This window comes from Polyodon spathula, chromosome 13 (assembly GCF_017654505.1).
Source record: "Polyodon spathula isolate WHYD16114869_AA chromosome 13, ASM1765450v1, whole genome shotgun sequence".
Lineage (NCBI taxonomy): Eukaryota > Metazoa > Chordata > Actinopteri > Acipenseriformes > Polyodontidae > Polyodon > Polyodon spathula.
This window is the reverse complement of record NC_054546.1, coordinates 23,576,172-23,595,310: the sequence shown is the minus strand read 5'-3', so window position 1 is coordinate 23,595,310 and position 19,139 is coordinate 23,576,172. Positions and strand designations below refer to the sequence as shown.

General features: G+C 38.8%; 2 protein-coding genes across 6 annotated transcripts in view; one reads left to right on the top strand and one right to left on the bottom strand.

The window, feature by feature from the left end:
* The window catches only part of gbf1 (golgi brefeldin A resistant guanine nucleotide exchange factor 1), a 219,916-nt gene extending 214,786 nt beyond the window's left edge, over positions 1-5,130 (top strand). For all 5 annotated transcript variants that reach the window (XM_041269438.1, XM_041269440.1, XM_041269439.1 and 2 more), the window contains one exon: positions 1,830-5,130. In XM_041269438.1, coding sequence (XP_041125372.1) covers positions 1,830-2,092 — 263 coding nt within the window. In that variant the 3' untranslated portion in view covers positions 2,093-5,130. The remainder of the gene's footprint in view (positions 1-1,829) is intronic.
* An 89-nt stretch (positions 5,131-5,219) lies between these two features.
* LOC121326215 (core histone macro-H2A.2) overlaps positions 5,220-19,139 on the bottom strand; it is a 37,276-nt gene continuing 23,356 nt past the window's right edge. Inside the window, exons 7-9 of the mRNA XM_041269441.1 lie at positions 6,925-7,014; positions 6,052-6,226; positions 5,220-5,440 (exon numbers count right to left, since the gene is read on the bottom strand). Coding sequence (XP_041125375.1) covers positions 5,275-5,440; positions 6,052-6,226; positions 6,925-7,014 — 431 coding nt within the window. The 3' untranslated portion in view covers positions 5,220-5,274. The remainder of the gene's footprint in view (positions 5,441-6,051; positions 6,227-6,924; positions 7,015-19,139) is intronic.

The window sequence follows — 19,139 nt, the reverse complement described above, 5'->3', positions numbered from 1 at the left end:
CTGTTACAGGGAGAACGTAACCGCAGGGGATCTGACTCAACATCCTCAGACGGGAACACCAGCTCCTATTTGCCCACCTTCTCAGAAGCGGCAATGGAGATTGTGATCTCCTGCTACTAATCTGCACTTGTAGCACCCTAGGACCCCAAGGGGACAGGTGGAGAAGAGTTGCCTAATGTTCACGCAGCAACTCTGCGAGGACAGTTTCTTGGTGGGAAACTGCTGCCCAGAGCTTCTGTATTCCCGTGTGCATGGCTCTCCCTTGGCACAGAGCCATAGGCTAAGGACGCAGCCACCTCTCTATGAGAGGGTGTTGTGGGAGTGAAGGACATGCTCTGTAGAGCTGCAGGAGAAATGTTTCTCCAGCGTACGCTTGGAGAAATGTGGTTTAGCAGTGCGTCTTTTGCATGCTTCTGCTTCGGCAGGAAGAGCATCTGCTTGTCCACAGGCAGGCTGGCCTTACATGTGTCACAGGGATAAACCCAGGCATTATGTACATAGCAAGCAATGTACAGTAAGACTGTACAGTTGCTGCCTCAGCTGCTAAAGACAGCAACAGGACAACAAGGCATTCTTGGTACCAGACTGGGATGTAACACTGGTCGGTAGCAGGTTGGAACCCGGTTGGTACTGCAATGGTACATGGTTGGTTTGGTACCGGTTCAGTGCCTATAGCACTGGGTCCGTACAGTAGTGTACAGTACTATAAAAACTCCAACGGGGGTTACACACCCCCTGCGCCCCTCCTGCCATTCTACACAGAGACCCAATGCAGGCTGGATGCATCTGCTCAAGTAGCAATGCCACTGTACAGTAATATAACAAGGCATACATAGTGTACAGTACTGTAAAAGCTGTAGCAGGGCAGGTCAAGAGTACTGGAGTCTATGGTAAGGTACAGGACGGTGCAGGGTTGGTTCAGTACCAATTTGGTGGTTACGGTACCAGTGTGGTAACCTCGATCCCTGTTCAGTACAAGTACCTGGTCGGGAACAGAGCGGGTTGGTGACATACAAGTACATGGTTGACATTACCGAAAGAAGCAGAATACAGGGATGCCCACCTATATCGCTTCTAGCAAACCCAAACAGTTCGAATGCATATGTTACGGGCAAACCCGAAACTGGGCAATTCGTAGATTGCCCAGGCAAAGCACAAAATGAATCTCAAAGATATTTCTTTCGAGGGAACAGAGACTGCTACGATTTGGAGAGCTTTTTTGACCCGTCAAACAGTAACATCATTCACTTACCCAGTCATTTCATTCATAAAAACTGCACAAGATGTCCGGTTTCAGAAAATAGGCCTATATTTAAAAATGTATTTAAAAATGTTTTTTTAATGATGACATGACTATATAAAATATATAATGACATATGACTAATTTATTTTAAACAAATTATTAAAATCTAGATATATATTACGTACTTAACACTCTGTCACTTCGCTGAGTGCGCTCTCTAGCTGCTTGTCTTAAACACTGTCAAACGTGGCTCAGTTAATAATTCGTGGTCCATCCAGTAACTGCATCCACCTCTTGGATTGGACAGTTCAATACAACTCCTTTATTATTATTATTATTATTGGTTGTTGACATTTTAATAATACTGGCCTTTTTAAGTGGGGTTTCTCATGTGAATTCCTTGTAACGAAGGTTTGCCTTTCTAAAGGGTAAAGAGCAGTTTGCTCCATTTTTTGTTGAAGAAGATTCTGTGAATGTTTACACAACTTAAGAAATTCAGCGTGCATTTGAGATTTTTGGTAGGTGATTGTTTTAGTTAATATTTTTTCTACATATATTGTCAAACTTTCTTTTTGCCCCCTTTCAGAGACTGATAAAGCACAGTCCATGGTGCAGCCCAGTGTTCCTCCTCCTCCTCCTCCTGTCTCTACCCCGATGAAGAGGAGCCCTGTGGAAGTGTCTCCAGCTATAAGTCAGCCCCCCCTGATCCTGCAGCCCCTGGCCTCCCCCCTGCAGGTGGGGCACCCGCCCATGTCTCTGCCCATCATCCTGAACCCCGCACTTATCGAAGCCACCTCCCCTGTTCCCCTGCTCTCCACCCCACGGGATGCCAACTCAGAGGTCAAATAGAGCAGAATCCTTCACAACATGCAGCCTGTGAGCTTCAAATAGAGCAGTCCTTCACAACATGCAGTCTGTCAGCTTCAAATAGAGCAGTCCTTCACAACATGCATTCTGTAAGCTTCAAATAGAGCAGTCCTTCAGCAACATGCATTCTGTCAGCTTCAAATAGAGCAAAGTCCTTCACATCATCATTTCATTTGTCAGTGTCAGCTCATTTGAAACCTTAGTCCCTTACACCCAGGAGGAAACAATTGCATAACATTGGCAAGGTCATGTGTAATAATCCTGCAAAGGTGAACTTATTAATTTGTGTTGAAGCTCTTAGCAATTAAAATGGCTAAGTTTGCATGTGAATCAGAGGAGTCTCGGAACTGAAATGAACCTGCAGCGATGCCCAAAAGTTTTGTATCATCTAGAATTTTAGGATTGAGACAATTACAAAAAATAAAAAAATAAAATGTATTAACAAAATTGAGATAATTTGTGTCATGTAATCAAAAACTACAAAATGAAAGTCTACCGGAATTTGGTAATTCTATAAGATGATGCTAAACTTTTGGCCATAACTATACTATTTATATTCTTGTAAAGATGTGTCACTTGTCTTTAAGGGGCTCACCTTTCAATTCAAACAAAATGTGTATTCAAATATTTCAGCTGATTTCTGTATAGGAAGCTTTAGTCTGTTTGGTATTTCAGATAATTACTTGATGTGTACAGAACCCCATGTCATAATTTTTATGTATTTTTGGGAGGGTTCAAATTGTTTAAAAACAATATTAATATATAATTCTAAACATCTGATAGTTTGGTGATTCTTGGCAGGGAAGTAATGTTTTCAAAATCAGTCAGCTAATAATGTGGGTTCAGTGTTGATATGTTCTGATTTAGTTAAGAACTTGTCTTTTTTTATTATTGTTTCTTTAATACAGTACAGTATTCCTGTTACACAACCAACGTAAATGTGAGTATGTCCAGTGTGTCACAGAGAGTACATTACTTCACATTCTAGCAAAAATAAATATTGGCCATTTACTGTAAATAAGATCCATACAAATATAAACAGACCTAGTATGCAAAAGTATCCTATTCATCATTAAAAGAAAACAAAATGCACACACGACACTATATTCATCACAAATTACCATCATTTTGACTATCGTCTGGGATTTTTTTGCACAAACCAGTCCAGTAAAAACGCAGTGCAATGAACTTCCATGTACTAGTTTGAACACAATTGTATTATTTTAATTCCACTTGTTTCTGGTTATGCTAAGAACATTCCTTCGTGGCTTCATGCCTCCTGACAAGCAATCAGAGTCCTCCCTGTGTGTGTGTGTGTGTTCCGGCTCCAGTCAGTGCTGTTATAGACTGTTTGTTCATCTGTAGCTCAGTGCAGTCTCTGGAGCAGTTGCTGGTACATCTTTCTTATTATTTTCCCTATAATGGCTCCAAGCCTTTGTTTGTGGCTTTCCCTTTCTGTTAGTAATTAGGAAACAAGAGAAGTGAATTCAGTATAACACCTTCATATATTAGTTTCTTGAAAAGAATGTTAAAATGTTTATATAAATGTATTTACCCCCCACCCCCATATTGCAAAGCTGTTGTACTCCTGGTTGTTGTTTCAACACCTGCCCTTTCTCCCAAAATTAATTTGAGGAGTTTTACTGGAAACCTGCAGGATGATGCTTTCTTCTGTTTCTATTTTAAAAGCAAACATATATTTTTTTTTGTGGAAAGAGTTTACAGTTCCCGGTTTATGAAGAACACGCTGCAAATCACATGGTTTAAGCCACCCAGAACTGGACAAGTTTACCCACTGCCATATCTAATTTGAAAATTGAAATCATTTGTGTAAATGAGTATGGGTACCAAGCTGCATTCAACATTTTGTCATTGGTTTGTACCTTTTTTTGTAAATTGTGTGTGCATCACTTGTAATGGATATTTCTCATTTAAATTCTATTGGATGCTCAATACAGGAATGAATTCTGGAAAGACAGAAAACAAACAATGAAAATAATGTACATATTAATGAATAGAAAAACAAAATGTTCTTTTTATAGTATAATAAATATAATGTAAATTGACCTTAGTTTTTGTTTTTGAGATATGTATGGAACAAATGTTAAAGCAGTCCATCCTCTTTCAACCTGGCTTATCCCTAGTGAATCATTACTGGTCAACAAGTGTGTGTGTATTTTTTTTTTAATGAATTTGTGAAGTTCCAGCAAGTGCAGGTAAAGGAAAAGGCAGCTGAGCGTATATCTGAACAAGATGTAGCTGCAGTTTCTTTCCCTTATTAGTAAGACTTACGTCTGAATAAAGAGACTCCTACGCGCTGTACCGTGGAAGGGGGGGGGGTGTAAACACAGAATGCACGAGGGGTTTGGATTGCATGTTTCTTCATCAGAAACAAGGAACAAATTACAGGTCAGGCAAGGAGGGGGGGACAGCAACAGCATAGAAATAACAATGGTGTAAAAGATCTTTGTATATGCTGCCATCGTCCAGGAATAGGTGTAAATTAAAAGGTTGCAGTTGTTTAAATACAAATGTATTTTCAGAGCCAGCGAAGTTCCTGCCCATCCACTTGGTACAGAAAGTAACAGACGTGCCTGAGGTGTCAAACATCTGGTTTTATTCCAAGCAGTCGGTCAACACACAACTTTTTTTTTAGTAAACTAAACGGTATCAGAAACTTACCAAGAATATTCAGGGGAAAAACAGATACACTGTCTTCTCTTAATGTGTCTGTACATGGAATGCAAGAACAAATTTTAAAAAACAAAAGTGTTACATAAAACTAACAGGGCTGTGGATCATCATCTTAGGGTAAAACATACAGGAGTATTTTCGGTTTCTAATTACAAACTAAGGCCAAAAATGTATTCCACTTTATATTCAAATTGTGTAACTCCCACTCTCTTCTCAACAGAGACTACATAAGTGTAGAGTAATTAAAAAGCATACAGTACTGTATCACACATCAAACATACCGTTTGTTACAAAATCTACCAAATTCAACCTTTTTTTTTTTTTTTTTAAGCCACACTCATCTCTCTTCTACTTAAAATACAGCCTCCTGTCCAAACTTATCAGCAGTTTAAAATCCTGTCGATTCTTACTTCAAATTACTTCAAACTTTAGAACAAAATACACAAATTAATCTTGATTTTTTCTCTCGTTTACTTGGCATCGAGTTTTGCCATTTCCTGAACGTAGATTCCGATGCTCTCGCTGTCGAATAAAACAAAGAAGATGTTTTTCAGGGAGGAAGATGTTGACGAGACAAAGTGATTGGAGATGGCCTTCAGAATCAGCTGGGCTGCAGTCTGCTTAGGAAAACCATTTCTGGAGTAAGAAAAGGAGAGAACAGTGACTTTACTGTGTCAGATCAGGCCACATTGTCATTAAGCAGGCTCATGTGTCTGGAGATTTTCATAGTTGAAAACTGAAGAATATTGGATAACCAGACTGAATACAAGACCAAAGTACAGTACAGGGTGTTTGAAAGATATAATGTAGAGCTTGTGCCCTTCTCTACCTCAAAGAAGTTCAGCCCCATCTCAGATTAGAGTTATATGTCCTACAGCCTTCAATTGGTCAGACAAACCAGTACCGTGAAAGTCCAGTGCAAAGATTCATCAAACTCTAGTTTGGCTAATGGCTGTACTCTCCATACCCGCCACATCAATCCGAGGCCAGAGGGCTCCAGCAAGTTTAAGCCTACTTGGGTTAAGAGTTGATAATGCTTCCTTTAAATCCTGTTTAAGTTCAGTACTTCAACAGCCCTGATACAACAGAGGTAGTAAATCCTCAAGTAGGCAACAGAAGACAATCTTACAATCCTGCTGTAGGTAAATTTAAAAAATAACTGTTGGAAAGTGTTCGGTCCCCTAAAACAAGGGAGCATGGTGCCACTGCAGGACCGGAGGCTTCCCACAGGTCCTGAACCAGCTTACCTGCCACTGGGGAAGGACGGGAAGGCGACAGATTTGAGCTTCTTGTCTTCGGCGGCTGACAGGCAGTTCTTGACTGTCTTCTCAAGCTGCTCCTCACACTTGTCGGAGCCCCACTGGGGGATGTTACAGTGGATCACAAACTTGGCCGGCAGGCCGTTCGCTTGGCTCAAGGCCGCTGAATGAGAAAGGAAAAAATAAGTTAGTTATGTTTTATAGTGTTTTACACATATAGTAGACTGGTTGTGGGTTATGGTGAATGTTGTCTCTACAACATTGATAAAACAAGTGAACTCCTTTCTGTTCAATGTTTAAAATAAAAATGTTATCTGAGATTGTGTGTCCCAGTTTTCACAATCCTCACCCCCTGTTCACTCTTCATCTGCCAGGCAGTTCTGTAAAATGCCAGCCCCTTTGCAGAATGTTAATTGAAATCCATATACACTTATACAGGAGTTTCTGGAACATGCAACCCATGTAGCTTAAAGTAGCTCAAATTTGCAAAACAAGAACACACCTTTATACAAATAATAGTTAGACATTTCAAGAGACCACACACCAGCTATGTGGCTGCATACAATTTTCAACCTATTTTTACGTGAAAGTTTTGTAATTACATTAAAAACCAAAATGTGTTTCAAGTTATTAATTTCATGGAAAAAGGAAAGGTAACAAAGAAAAATGTAGTAGTCTGGATGTTTTTTCAAAAGCAAAACTTCTAGGGGACAAAAGTAGACAGACCAAGGAACTGGAAAATACATATTAGTTTCCCTCCCTCCCCCCAATTTGAACCGTGTTCACATCATCACTGGGATTTGTCATCCTGCACAGTTCCCCGGTCCCACACTGCTGCAGTTTTGCCCTCCCTGTTCTCACCTCCCGCCACTTCCAGAGGCCCGTGGGATTTGCGGAGCTCCTTCACAGATTCCAGGAACTCCTTTCCTCCAGCTTTCTCCAGCGCGTTCCCTGAAACAGAAACAAATACAGTAAATGTCACTAAAGTTGTTCGCACATGGAAGTTTGCATTGAAATGCCACTATATAGCCACATATGGCAAATACAGCTGCCTGTCACTGCTGTTTTCCAAGCGACTGCCACACTGCTGTTTTGAAGAATAAATTAATCATGGGTTCTGCCTGGCCATTTAGCCACATTTAGTAGACTGAAATGGGCATCAGATACAACTAGTTACCAGACTCATTCATTCATATAGGATATAATTTTACCTTTTGTTTTTATTCAGTTCTCACCATTTTTTAACCTGTTCTCTTCCTTGTTAAATTATTATAAATCCTATTTATTTATTGTCTTCCACACACGATAGATTCTGAAATGCATGCTTTGATCTATATTGCTTGTGAAATGTCTATGGTGGTTAACAAATCTGAATTTAAGAGAGACTTTATTTGCAAGAAGTGCTGTCACGTATTCTTTAATGCAGAAGGGTGCCGAACTTGAAAAACAAACTGGTATACTTAGAAGCATAAACGAAAATGAGCAGTTCATTGAAAACAGTTTATAACACTTGGTTAGTTTTGGATACTGAAGGTGAAACTGAAAACGACTCAACTTTATAAATGCACCTGCTCCATGTGACGTTTCAGTGCCACAGCATGAAAGTGAAATTGTATGTGGAGAAAGACCTGAGAAGGTAAATATGGGTGAAAAGCAGGAAGTGAGAGGGGACTGGATAACTGTTAGAAAAAGTATGAAGAGGAGGATGACACAGAGCAGTCAACATAGAGAGGAGATTGGTCTAGCTAATGGATTCCAAGCACTGAGCCGTGGCAACTGCCACACAATGCGCTGCAAGCAGCGCAGCACCTGCACATTCTTGCTGCCCCGCTATTTCTGCCCGCAAGCTGAGGTCCTCCAACTGGGCCTGCCTGTTATCCCCAAGCAAAAGTGCACCACACTTGGAGAACGCTCGTTTAGCTCTCCCAGCTTTGGTACGTGATGCTCCCACTGATGATGTACCCTTGGTACTTGGAAGTTTTCTGATACTCGTTAAGTTCTACTCTGCTAGTTCGCTTCATGTATACATGTTTGATTACTACTATATTTGCTAATATAATAAACCTATCCTGTTAGTTTACTCTCTTGGTTCCTGTGAAATACATGTTTTATGCTGCACTTCTTTACTTGCTAGGACCACAGTATTTGATGTGTTATGCTCTGGGTCAGTATACACCTATGACCTGGGTGTTTAGTTATAATATACTAGGGAAGTTTGTTACAGTGCTGGATGAACACAGGGGCTAGATGCTGTTAGTAGGTTATTCAATTCTACACTGTGTCGACAGTGATTTGAGCTGTAAAGATCCCATAACTAGGGATAACACAAAAAAAGTGTCTGTGGTCACTGTATGTGCTGTACAAATGACATAAGGAACAGAAAATCCGAGATAATGAAAGAGGATTTTAAATCCTTAACAAATTAGGATACAGAATTATTCTCTCATGTCTACAACTTGTTGTTGTAGGTGGGGATGACGTATTCAGTAGAAGTAGGGCCTTAAATACTTGTTGGCTCATTGGTGTGTGCAAGAAGGACTGGGATTTAAACAACCAGGACTGCTTTTGGAAAAGAAATAGATATTATAGGAACGATGGACTACACCTAAATAGGTTTTGGGTAAGCAGGCTCGCTGAAAACACTGAACACCACCTAGCAAGGTATTTAAACTAGGAACTGGGGAGGGGTGGGAATGTAAAGCAGCATGTAAAATTCAGGTTAAAGTATCCTGCCATCCCCGCTTCTCCACCTACTATTCTTTTTACCAGAAAGCTCGGTCTAGTAGATGGGGAGGTGGACTTGCTACTGTTTTCCATAGTGAAGTTAGAATCGAACAGGATACTGCTGAAGGTTATTCATCTTTTTAAGTTTTAACCTTGACATTAAATTGTCCATTACCTGTTTATATTTTAATTATTTACTGACCACCTCAGTCAAACCCACTATATCTGACTGAATTTGGGATCTGCTATCTACATTATCAGTCAAATATGATAGTTCTTTTATTGGGTGATTTTAACCTTCATGTTGACAATGATTCTGATTCTAACTCCTTGGAATTGTTGAGGCTACAGGAGTCCTTAGATTACATCCTGCATGTCAGAGGTCCTACGCATAATCATAGCCATACTTTAGATCTGGTAATTTCTCGTGGTTTAGCTGTTAAGAACATCATAACCCTAGATCTTACTATTTCTGATCATCTTGCCATTCTTTTTTAGGTGAATCTGCCAGTATATACGAAGACTGTGAACCATACATTTAAATCTTGGGTAATTAATTCAACTGCTGTTAAGCTTTCTGATGTATTGAGTTCATTTACCACTTGAGTCCTTATCAGTGGATAAGCTGGTTAATGCCTACACCACCAACTTGACTGGTATCTTAGATATTGTAGTGCAATTAAAACTAGGTTTAATGACACAACTCCTAAGATGAAACATGAGGGTCGTAAAATAGAATGGAGATGGCGGGAATCTAAATTGCATGTTCATTATATCGCGTGGAAGGGCCACCTGGATAAATATAGGAAGGCTCTGGCATTGGCTAGATCACAATATTATTCTAATTTGATTGAAACAAATACAAATAATCCTAGATTTATTTTTGCTACCCTAGATAAATTAATTAATCCTTCCCTTGACAACGGTTCCTCACAGCTGCAATAACTGCAATTACATTTCTTTAAAAATACAATAGTAGACATTAGAAATAAGATTCCACAGACACCACCTATTAAGGAGGACTCCAGCACAATTTTATAGTGGCTCCCAAAAGTATTCAAAAAGTATTTTTTTGTGTTGATCAGTGGCAAAAACTCCTAATTAAATCCATTTTGATTCCATGTTGTAACACAATAAAATGTGGAAAAGTCCAAGGGGGGTGAATACTTGAGAGCCACTGTACCAACTACACCTATTAAGCCTACTATGGCGGCTTTTTCTTTGATTACCTTACACTGACAGAGCTAGTTCAACATATGCGAGCTACTACATACTCTCTTGATCCTATTCCTACAAAACTATCAAGATGGTGTTATTAATACCCACATTTAAATTGTAATTACATAACGATTGAGTGCGAACAGCCAATCAGCTTCCAGATCTAGCAGGCTTCTATTTTGCATAGATGCCCGCTGAAAAGTGCTTAACTGTAAATTACATTTTAAAATCAATCCACACATAAATACCGACTTTTTCCCTTAACGTTCTAATCTACAACTAATCTGATAACATAAAAAGCTACTTAAACATACTTTCTGACGCTGGTCTAGAGACAAACGAAATCATGTCTGTGACGGGACACCGTAATGAAGGCTCATTTCTCAGCTACTGGACAGCAAATCAACAGGGAAGACACGATTACTCCACAATTCTGTCATCAGCTGGATCCAAACAACACCCTCCCTCAAAACCAGCCAATCAAACTCCCAACCCTGTTTCACTTCTTTCCGCACCAGCCAATCCACTCCCTGCCTGCTTGCATGACACCCCGCCTCCAACAAGATGTTTAGAGTCAGGACTATTCATCAATTATACATGTCCAGATAAATTTTAATAACAAAGAGTAAGACCCCAAGAAATACAAATGTTACCAATAATAATAAAGTTTTCTCTAAGTGTACGTTGTTTTTCTATTCTAATTATGTTAAGGACTATTTTCCTCAGTGGAATGTTACCTGGCGTAATATCAGAAGTTTAAGGTAAATATAGGTTTTTAAGTGTTTTTTTAAAGAGAAAATAAATTAGTAAATAGTTTTGTGATAGTGATAGAGCCCCCTAGATGTAGGCTCGGGATGCATAAATCCAGTCGTGGTCATCTACCATTGCTTAAATGGTTCACTTTCCTCTGGTATAGTATAGGACTAGAGTTGCCATCTGGCCCCATAATTCCAGAACACTTTGGGACAGGACAGGCTTTATAAGTTGCCCTTAAAGAAATAAACCATGAATTGAGCACTAAACACTTGCTTAATTTATACTGCTTCTTAATTATCTGAATCATTGTGATAATACAAATCTTACTAAATAAAAAAAGCATATTGAATAAAGTGTGGACATTTATTCAAGATAATAATTTTACAAAATAGTTCAATATTTTAAAGTTGCTATTTCTATCCTGTTAATTTATAATCTATAGCCCTAATTTACACTGACTCCCCCAATTAAATAATAACACTGATCGGATGTTCATGCTGTCTGGAGTCAAGAATAGTGAACAGCTCCTCAGTATTAATGATTTGAACAGAAACTCACACTCTCTCTCTCTCTCTCTCTATTATATATATATATATATATATATATATATATATATATATATATATATATATATATATATATATATATATATATATATATATACATAATTAATAGATGTTAATATTTATCAATTAACTAAATGCAAAGTTAGTGAACAGAAGAAAAATCTAAATCAAATCCAGATTTGGTGTGACCACCCTTTGCCTTCAAAACAGCATCAATTCTTCTAGGTACACTTGCACAAAGTCAGGGATTTTGTAGGCATATAGTCAGGTGTATGATTAAACAATTATACGAAACAGGTGCTAATGACCATCAATTCAATATGTAGGTTGACTAACTGAACTGAATCACTAACTGAAACAGCTGTGTAGGAGGAATAAAACTGGGTGAGGAACAGCCAAACTCAGCTAACAAGGTGAGGTTGCTGAAGACAGTTTGCTGTCAAAAGTCATACACCATGGCAAGACTGAGCACAGCAACAAGACACAAGGTAGTTATACTGCATCAGCAAGGTCTCTCCCAGGCAGAAATTTCAAGGCAGACAGGGGTTTCCAGATGTGCTGTCCAAGCTCTTTTGAAGAAGCACAAAGAAACGGGCAACATTGAGGACCGTAGACACAGTGGTCAGCCAAGGAAACTTACTGCAGCAGATGAAAGACACATCATGCTTATTTCCCTTTGCAATCGGAAGATGTCCAGCAATGGCATCAGCTCAGAATTGGCAGAAAACAGTGGGACCCTGGTACACCCATCTACTTTCCGGAGAAGTCTGGTCAGAATGGTCTTCATGGAAGACTTGCGGCCAAGAAGCTATACCTCCGACGTGGAAACAAGGCCAAGCGACTCAACTATGCACGAAAACACAGGAACTGGGGTGCAGAAAAATGGCAGCAGGTGCTCTGGACTGATGAGTCAAAATTTGAAATATCTGGCTGTAGCTGAAGGCAGTTTGTTCGATGAAGGGCTGGACAGCGGTACACAAATGAGTATCTGCAGGCAACAGTGCAGCATGGTGGAGGTTCCTTGCAAGTTTGGGGCTGCATTTCTGCAAATGGAGTTGGGGATTTGGTCAGAATTAATGGTCTCCGCAATGGTGAGAAGTACAGGCAGATACTTATCCATCATGCAATACCATCAGGGAGGCATCTGACTGGCCCCAAATTTATTCTGCAGCATGACAATGACCCCAAACATAGAGCAAAAAGTCATTAAGAACTATCTTCAGCGTAAAGAACAAGGAGTCCTGGAAGTGATGGTATGGCCCCCACAGAGCCCTGATCTCAACATTACTGAGTCTGTCTTGGATTACATGAAGAGAGAGAAGCAACTGAGGCTGCCTAAATCCACAGAAGAACTGTGGTTAGTTCTCCAAGATGTTTGGGCCAACCTACCTGCCGAGTTCCTTCAAAAACTGTGTGCAAGTGTACCTAGAAGAACTGATGCTGTCTGAAGGCAAAAGGGTGGTCACACCAAATATTGATTTGATGTAGATTTTTCTTCTGTTCACTCACTTTGCATTTTGTTAATTGATAAATATAAACTATTAACATGTCTATTTTTGAAAGCATTCTTACTTTACAGCATTTTTTCACATCTGCCTAAAACTTTTGCACAGTACTTTATGTACATACATATACACATACACAGTACCAGTCAAAAGTCAGAGTACACCTGCATGAAACCAGGTTTTTCATGATTATCTATGCTTTTAAATGTATAAAACTATAAACACTTAATATTTCATTATATAATACGTGTGCTTATATAAGCTGATAATCATAAGTGAATTGCATTAAAAAAATTAATTTTTAAATGAATGTAAATCTTGTCAATTTCAATGAAATGGTCACCCAAAGAAAGAGGATTTCAGTCTGAAGCCCAAATCAGTTAAAAGTCTGAAATGTGTATAACATTGTGTTAGAACACTGACCCAAGTATAAAAGTGTCTTTGTTAGATGTTCTCCTAGTTAACTAGCATGTTACCAAATTAACCACTTGTCACCAATTATTGTTAACAGGTGAGGGTCCATGATTACTATAAATATAGGTAGCATAGGCACAAGTTTGTCATTCCTGGATGTAAGGGAGCAGAAAATGGCAAAATATGCTCAGTTAAGCAAAGAAAAAAGACAGTCTGTAATTACTTTAAGAAATGAAGGTCAATCTAAGACAAATGGCAAGAACTTTGCAAGTGTCTGTAACTGCTGTGGCCAAGACCATCAAACGATTTGAAGAAACTGGCACTCATGAGGACCGAACAAGGTCAGGCAGGCCAAGGATGACCTCAGAATCAGAGAACAAGTTAATTCAAGTCACAAGTCTGCAAAACCAGCGATTACCTGCCCCTGAAATACAAGCTCAGCCAAATGCTAGTAGTAGTACAGATGTTTCAACATCAACTGTTCAGAGGAGATTGCATGAAGCTGGCCTAACTGGAAGAATTGCTGCAAAGAAACCACTGTTAAGCGTGCAGAATAAGAGGAAGAGACTTGCCTGGGCCAAAAAACACAGAAACTGGACGTTTAAGGAGTGGAAGTCAGTCTTATGGACCGATGAGTCAAAATTTGAAATATTTGGGTCCAACCGCCGAGTATTTTCAAGACGCAGAGAGGGTGAGCGCATGAGTTCTGCATGTGTGGTTCCCACTGTCAAGCATGGAGGAGGCAGTGTCATGGTCTGGGGTTGCTTTGCTGGTGACAGAGTTGGTGATCTTTACCAAGTCCACGGCAAGCTAAACCAGCGTGGCTATCATAGCATACTTCAGAGGCATGCCATTCCATCAGGATTACGGCTAGTTGGGCAGTCCTTCATTCTTCAGCAAGAGAATGACCCGAAACACACCTCAAAGTTGTGCAAGAACTGTCTGGCGAAGAAAGAAAGTGAAGGACAACTCACTCTAATGACCTGGCCTGCCCAGTCTCCAGACCTCAACCCCATAGAACTTGTATGGGACGAACTGGACAGAAGAGTCAAAGCAAAGCTACCCACAAGTGGCCTACATCTCTGGGAATTGATGCAGAAGAGCTGGGAAGACATGTTGGGTGATTTCCTGCTGAAACTTGTTAACCAAATGCCTCGTGTTTGTGAGGCTGTTATTAAGGCAAAGGGTAGCTATTTTGAGGAATCCAAGATTTAGGGACAATTTTCAATTTTCTTGAACATTGCTTTGATACTCCTTATGTTTTGTTTTGTACATTGTAACATGTGTTTTCATTTTCAAGTATTTACAGAAACGTATACGACGTAAAACATTGTCAATTATGAAAAAAAACCTAGTTTTCAGCAAGTGTACTCAAACTTTTGACTGGTACTGTATATTAAAAAAAATATATATATTGATGTTGGTAGTTATTTAATTTGTTAAAAGCTATTATTGTATTGTCATGCTGCCTCAAGATAATTAAATCAACAGAATCAATTTGGCAAAGGTTTTTCCCTCAATTCACGTGTTGATTTCCTTCAGTTTAAAGGAAATTTCAAAATCCTGTTCTGTCTCGCAGTGTTCCGGAATTATGGGGCCAGGTGGTGACCCTACTTGTATTTAAGGTAGCTGTGGTAAAACCTAAACTTAAGAAACACAATTTGGACCCTCAAGTCCTCAATAACTGTAGACCAATCTCCAACCTACAATTCTTAGATAAGGCTCTAGAGAGTTGTTGCAATTAGAATTACAAAAATTTCTAACTCAATGGTATATTCGAGAAGTTTGTCTGGTTTTCGTGCTGCATGTAGCACTGTGACAGCCCTTGTCAGAGTTGTGAATGATCTGCTGATAAGCTCTGAATCAGGCTTTCCATCAGTTCCAATTCTTCTAGATCTAAGTGCTGTCTTTTATACTACTGTACAGCATTCCATCCTACTGAATCATCTTGAAAACACAATAGGACTGTCTGGCTGTCCCATCCTGGTTCAAATCTTATGATGGATAGGTTTCAGTTTCTCTCTATTAGGGAGGTAAAATCGGCATTATGGGACATTGTCTGTGGTGTTGCACAAGGCTCCATTCTAGGTCCCTTGCTGTTTTCCTTACATATACTACCGTTCAGAGACATTAACCACAGACACGGAGTGATCTTCCATTGCTATGCTATATTTGTCCCTAAAGCCAATAATTTCTTCTGCCTGGGTGTTGTCAGCTACTTGCCTTACAGACATCAAGCATTGGATGTCACAGAATTTTCTAATATTCAGGTGAAACAGAGGTTGTTAGTGGGCTCACAGAACCAACTAAAAGGAAACGTGGGATATATGAGCTCAACCATTGCAGTCTCTCATCAAAACTTAAAACTAGAAATTAAGATTTTGGGGGTCATCTTTGATCCTGATCTCATTTGAGACTGATTCGGTAAGTTACAAAAAATATTTTTACCATTTAAGAAATATAGCCAAACTTAAACAAAATAATTTCTGTATCTGATACTGACAGACTACTGTATGCCTTTGTTTCATCTAGAATTGATTTTGTAATGCACTTTTTTCTGGTGTCCCAAAACGTGTGGTATCCCGCTTGCAGCTTGTTCAGAATACGACATCTAGAATTCTGACTAAAACCAGGAAAAGTGAACACAATACCCCTGTTTTGGCCTCTTTACACTGGCTCCCTGTGCAATATAGAACTGATTTTAAGATTTTGCTGTTTACTTACAAGGCCCTGAAGGGATTAGCACCTAGTTATTGACCCTGTATCTTCCAAACCTTTCCATTCCTAGGGTCAACACAACACGGGAGGTAGGGATTTTTCTTGCAGAGGTCCTAAATTATGGAACGCTCTGCCTTCGTTTGGAAGCTGGGACCATATAAAAATGCATTTTTATAAAATGGCTTCTTAGTGTGTTTTAATGTAACTTTAAAAGTTGCTGCTATTGTATTGTATATACAGTTATTTAAATACATTATTTAAATGGTCTGATTATGGCAGTTATATACAGTTAAAATCACTCTCAGTGAGAGATTAGATGTAAAGTACACCCTGTTGGGGTCCAAACCTTTTGTTTGTTTTATCGAGTGGTTCGTTATAGCGAAAAGATAGATAAACTGATCGATAAATGAGATGATATTGTGAATACAAGTAGAATTACATGTATCTGTTTGTCTCATGTATGCAGTATTCTGCCTTTATCGAATACGTTAAAGGATTAGCAAAAGCAAAAATCCCTGAATTGAAACTAAACTTTTATTCAAATTAATCTGACATGAATCGTTTCAAAGTGCACCAAATCTTAATTCAACATGCAAAAATCCCAGACTCGCCTTTTATTCCAAATCAACCCGACATGAAGTTTATCCTCAAGTTTTTTTTCCCGTTTTTGGACAACCTATATTCATGACAGAGCTATGCCTGTGTTACTCCATTTTTTTTTTTTTTTTTTTTTTTTTTTTTTTTTTTTAAACGATCAATATATTTTCCAGATTTGTGCAACATAAAATTATGTTCGTTTCGGAGGGACAGTTACATACATTAAGACAAAAGAGTTTCTTTCTGCTTCACAACAACAAACACTCCACCCGTGTTTAGACCCAGCTAGTCCCACCTAGCCTCCTGTGGTCCATGCCTGTCCCTCATAGGCTGTTCGACCAATGTGACACACAGCCGCTCCTACTCCAAGAGTTCCTGCACTTCACAGACCTCACATAGTATACGTTACAATATTATCATTTTCAGACTTCCAAGCCAAAGGCTGGGAAGCCTATTGTTAGTGTTTTTTTTGTTTTTTTTCATTTTCTTTCCAAAACTTTAAAAACAGCTGCTGTTTTGAAGCTGTGTGACTGATCGGGTTCTGACTTGGCAGGTAACAAACTGGATACATTGGCTGTCAGATGCTGAAAAATTTTTGCTGCTGCGTCCTTGCAATTGGCACCGTGACGCATTTTTCGATAAAACCTTTCGAAATCTTCTTCTTGGGAACCGGTGAAGTAATTGATCTGAAACTTGGGATATATCATCATCATCCAAACAAGGATCAAGTTTACAAAGCAGAAGTTGCTGTGATAAATTTTAAATGTCAAAATGGCTGATACAATTCTATTCAAAACACGCCCCTACAACAACTGCTGCTGCTGTTTGAAAACCGTCTGTCCAACAAACTCCAAACTTGGTAGTTATCGTCCCAGTAACAATGGGATACAAATATGTGAAAATGGTGATGTTTTATAAAACAAGATGGCCGGCTTATACGTTTACATTTGAAATTTAAACCTGTGTCAGTTTACAAACAATTTACTTGACTAACTCCAAACTTCACAAGCATCTTCCCTGATACTGTATCAATACAACTGACTTTTAAAAAATTGTGTTGACCGGAAACGAAAATGGCTGTTTGACACATTTTTTCAGAAACCTTTCGAAATCATCTTCTTGGGAAACGGTGAAGCAATTGATCTGACATTTGGCATATATCAGCATCCAAACCCACATCAAGTTTGCGAAGCAGAAGTTTCTGCAATATTTTAATATCAAAATGGCTGCCACAAATCTTATCGAAACGCGCCCCTAACAAACTGCTGCTGTTTGAAAACCTTTTGTCCAACAAACTCCAAACTTGGTAGTTATCGTCCCAGTAATCACATATATGTCAAAATGGTTATGTTTTATAAAACAAGATGGCCATCAGGTGTATGTTTACGTCTGAAATTTAAAACTGCCTCAGGTGACAAACGGTTTACTTGACTAACTCGTAACTTCATAAGCATCATCCTTTACACTGTAGCAATACAACTGACTTAAGAAACTCATGCTAAACAAGATGGCTGCCTGACGCATATTTGAAAAAAAACACTTTCAAAATCTTCTTCTGTGGAACAGTTGAAGTTGCTGATTTTAAACTTGGCACATCGAGAACTAAACACCTTAGACGGGTACTGATACTAGGGCTTGGGAACCGTAAAACTGCCTGGCAGTTCTAGTTATTATTATTATTTGGGCCAGGTTCATTAATGTCCGAAGGTTCATTTTAATGAAGGTCATTATAGCGAGAGTATACTCTGTTTCAAAATGTTCAACAACTGACAGCTAGGTAAACGCAATCATGTTAAATTTGTTAAAACAGCCATTAAGTGGGCTTGTTTTTAACATTGATGTTCATTTGATTTTCCAGTTTTGAATTGGCCGTTATTTTATTTGACTTTGCATATGTTTTCTGTTTGGCTGTATGTTGCGAGTCTTACATTCTCAAATCTATATTTGGCGTTGGGGCCTCAAAAATGACGGTATTATCGAACGTTGCAATATTTTTTATATTATCGTCATGGTATGAACAATATCGGCACAACCTTACTGTGGATTATTTTCTTAGATTCAAGAGTTGCTTATGCTACTTAAAACATTTCTTCCCAATTTACTTGTTCAATTGATTGCAAATTTGTAAATTGTTTTTTGCTCTTTTGTTACGCTTATTCAAACAGTTAAAATGTTTGTCTCTCATATTGTGGGAATGTTGTCGTGCACTCCTCAACAGTGCAGCATATCTAAACGAGAGACGGCGTCACACTCTTCAGCTGGTGCACGTTACACACATAGGGTTATACAAGAATTATTATCAAATGAGATGTTATAGTTATTTTTATTATTATTAATTACCTTCCTAACAACCTACTTCAAAAGTACATGGTGCCAACAAAATTCCAATAAACCTTACCTAATATATTGCTATAATTTCAGAAGATGCAAGACACACCTAAGCTTGTTGTGTTTACACTGTGGCTAATCAAGCACCTAATAAAGTCTGGAATAGGAGATTTTTATTTATCATGCATATGTATTGATATGCACAAACACCATACTTTTGTTTTCCATATTTTAACTACTCTGATTCAAA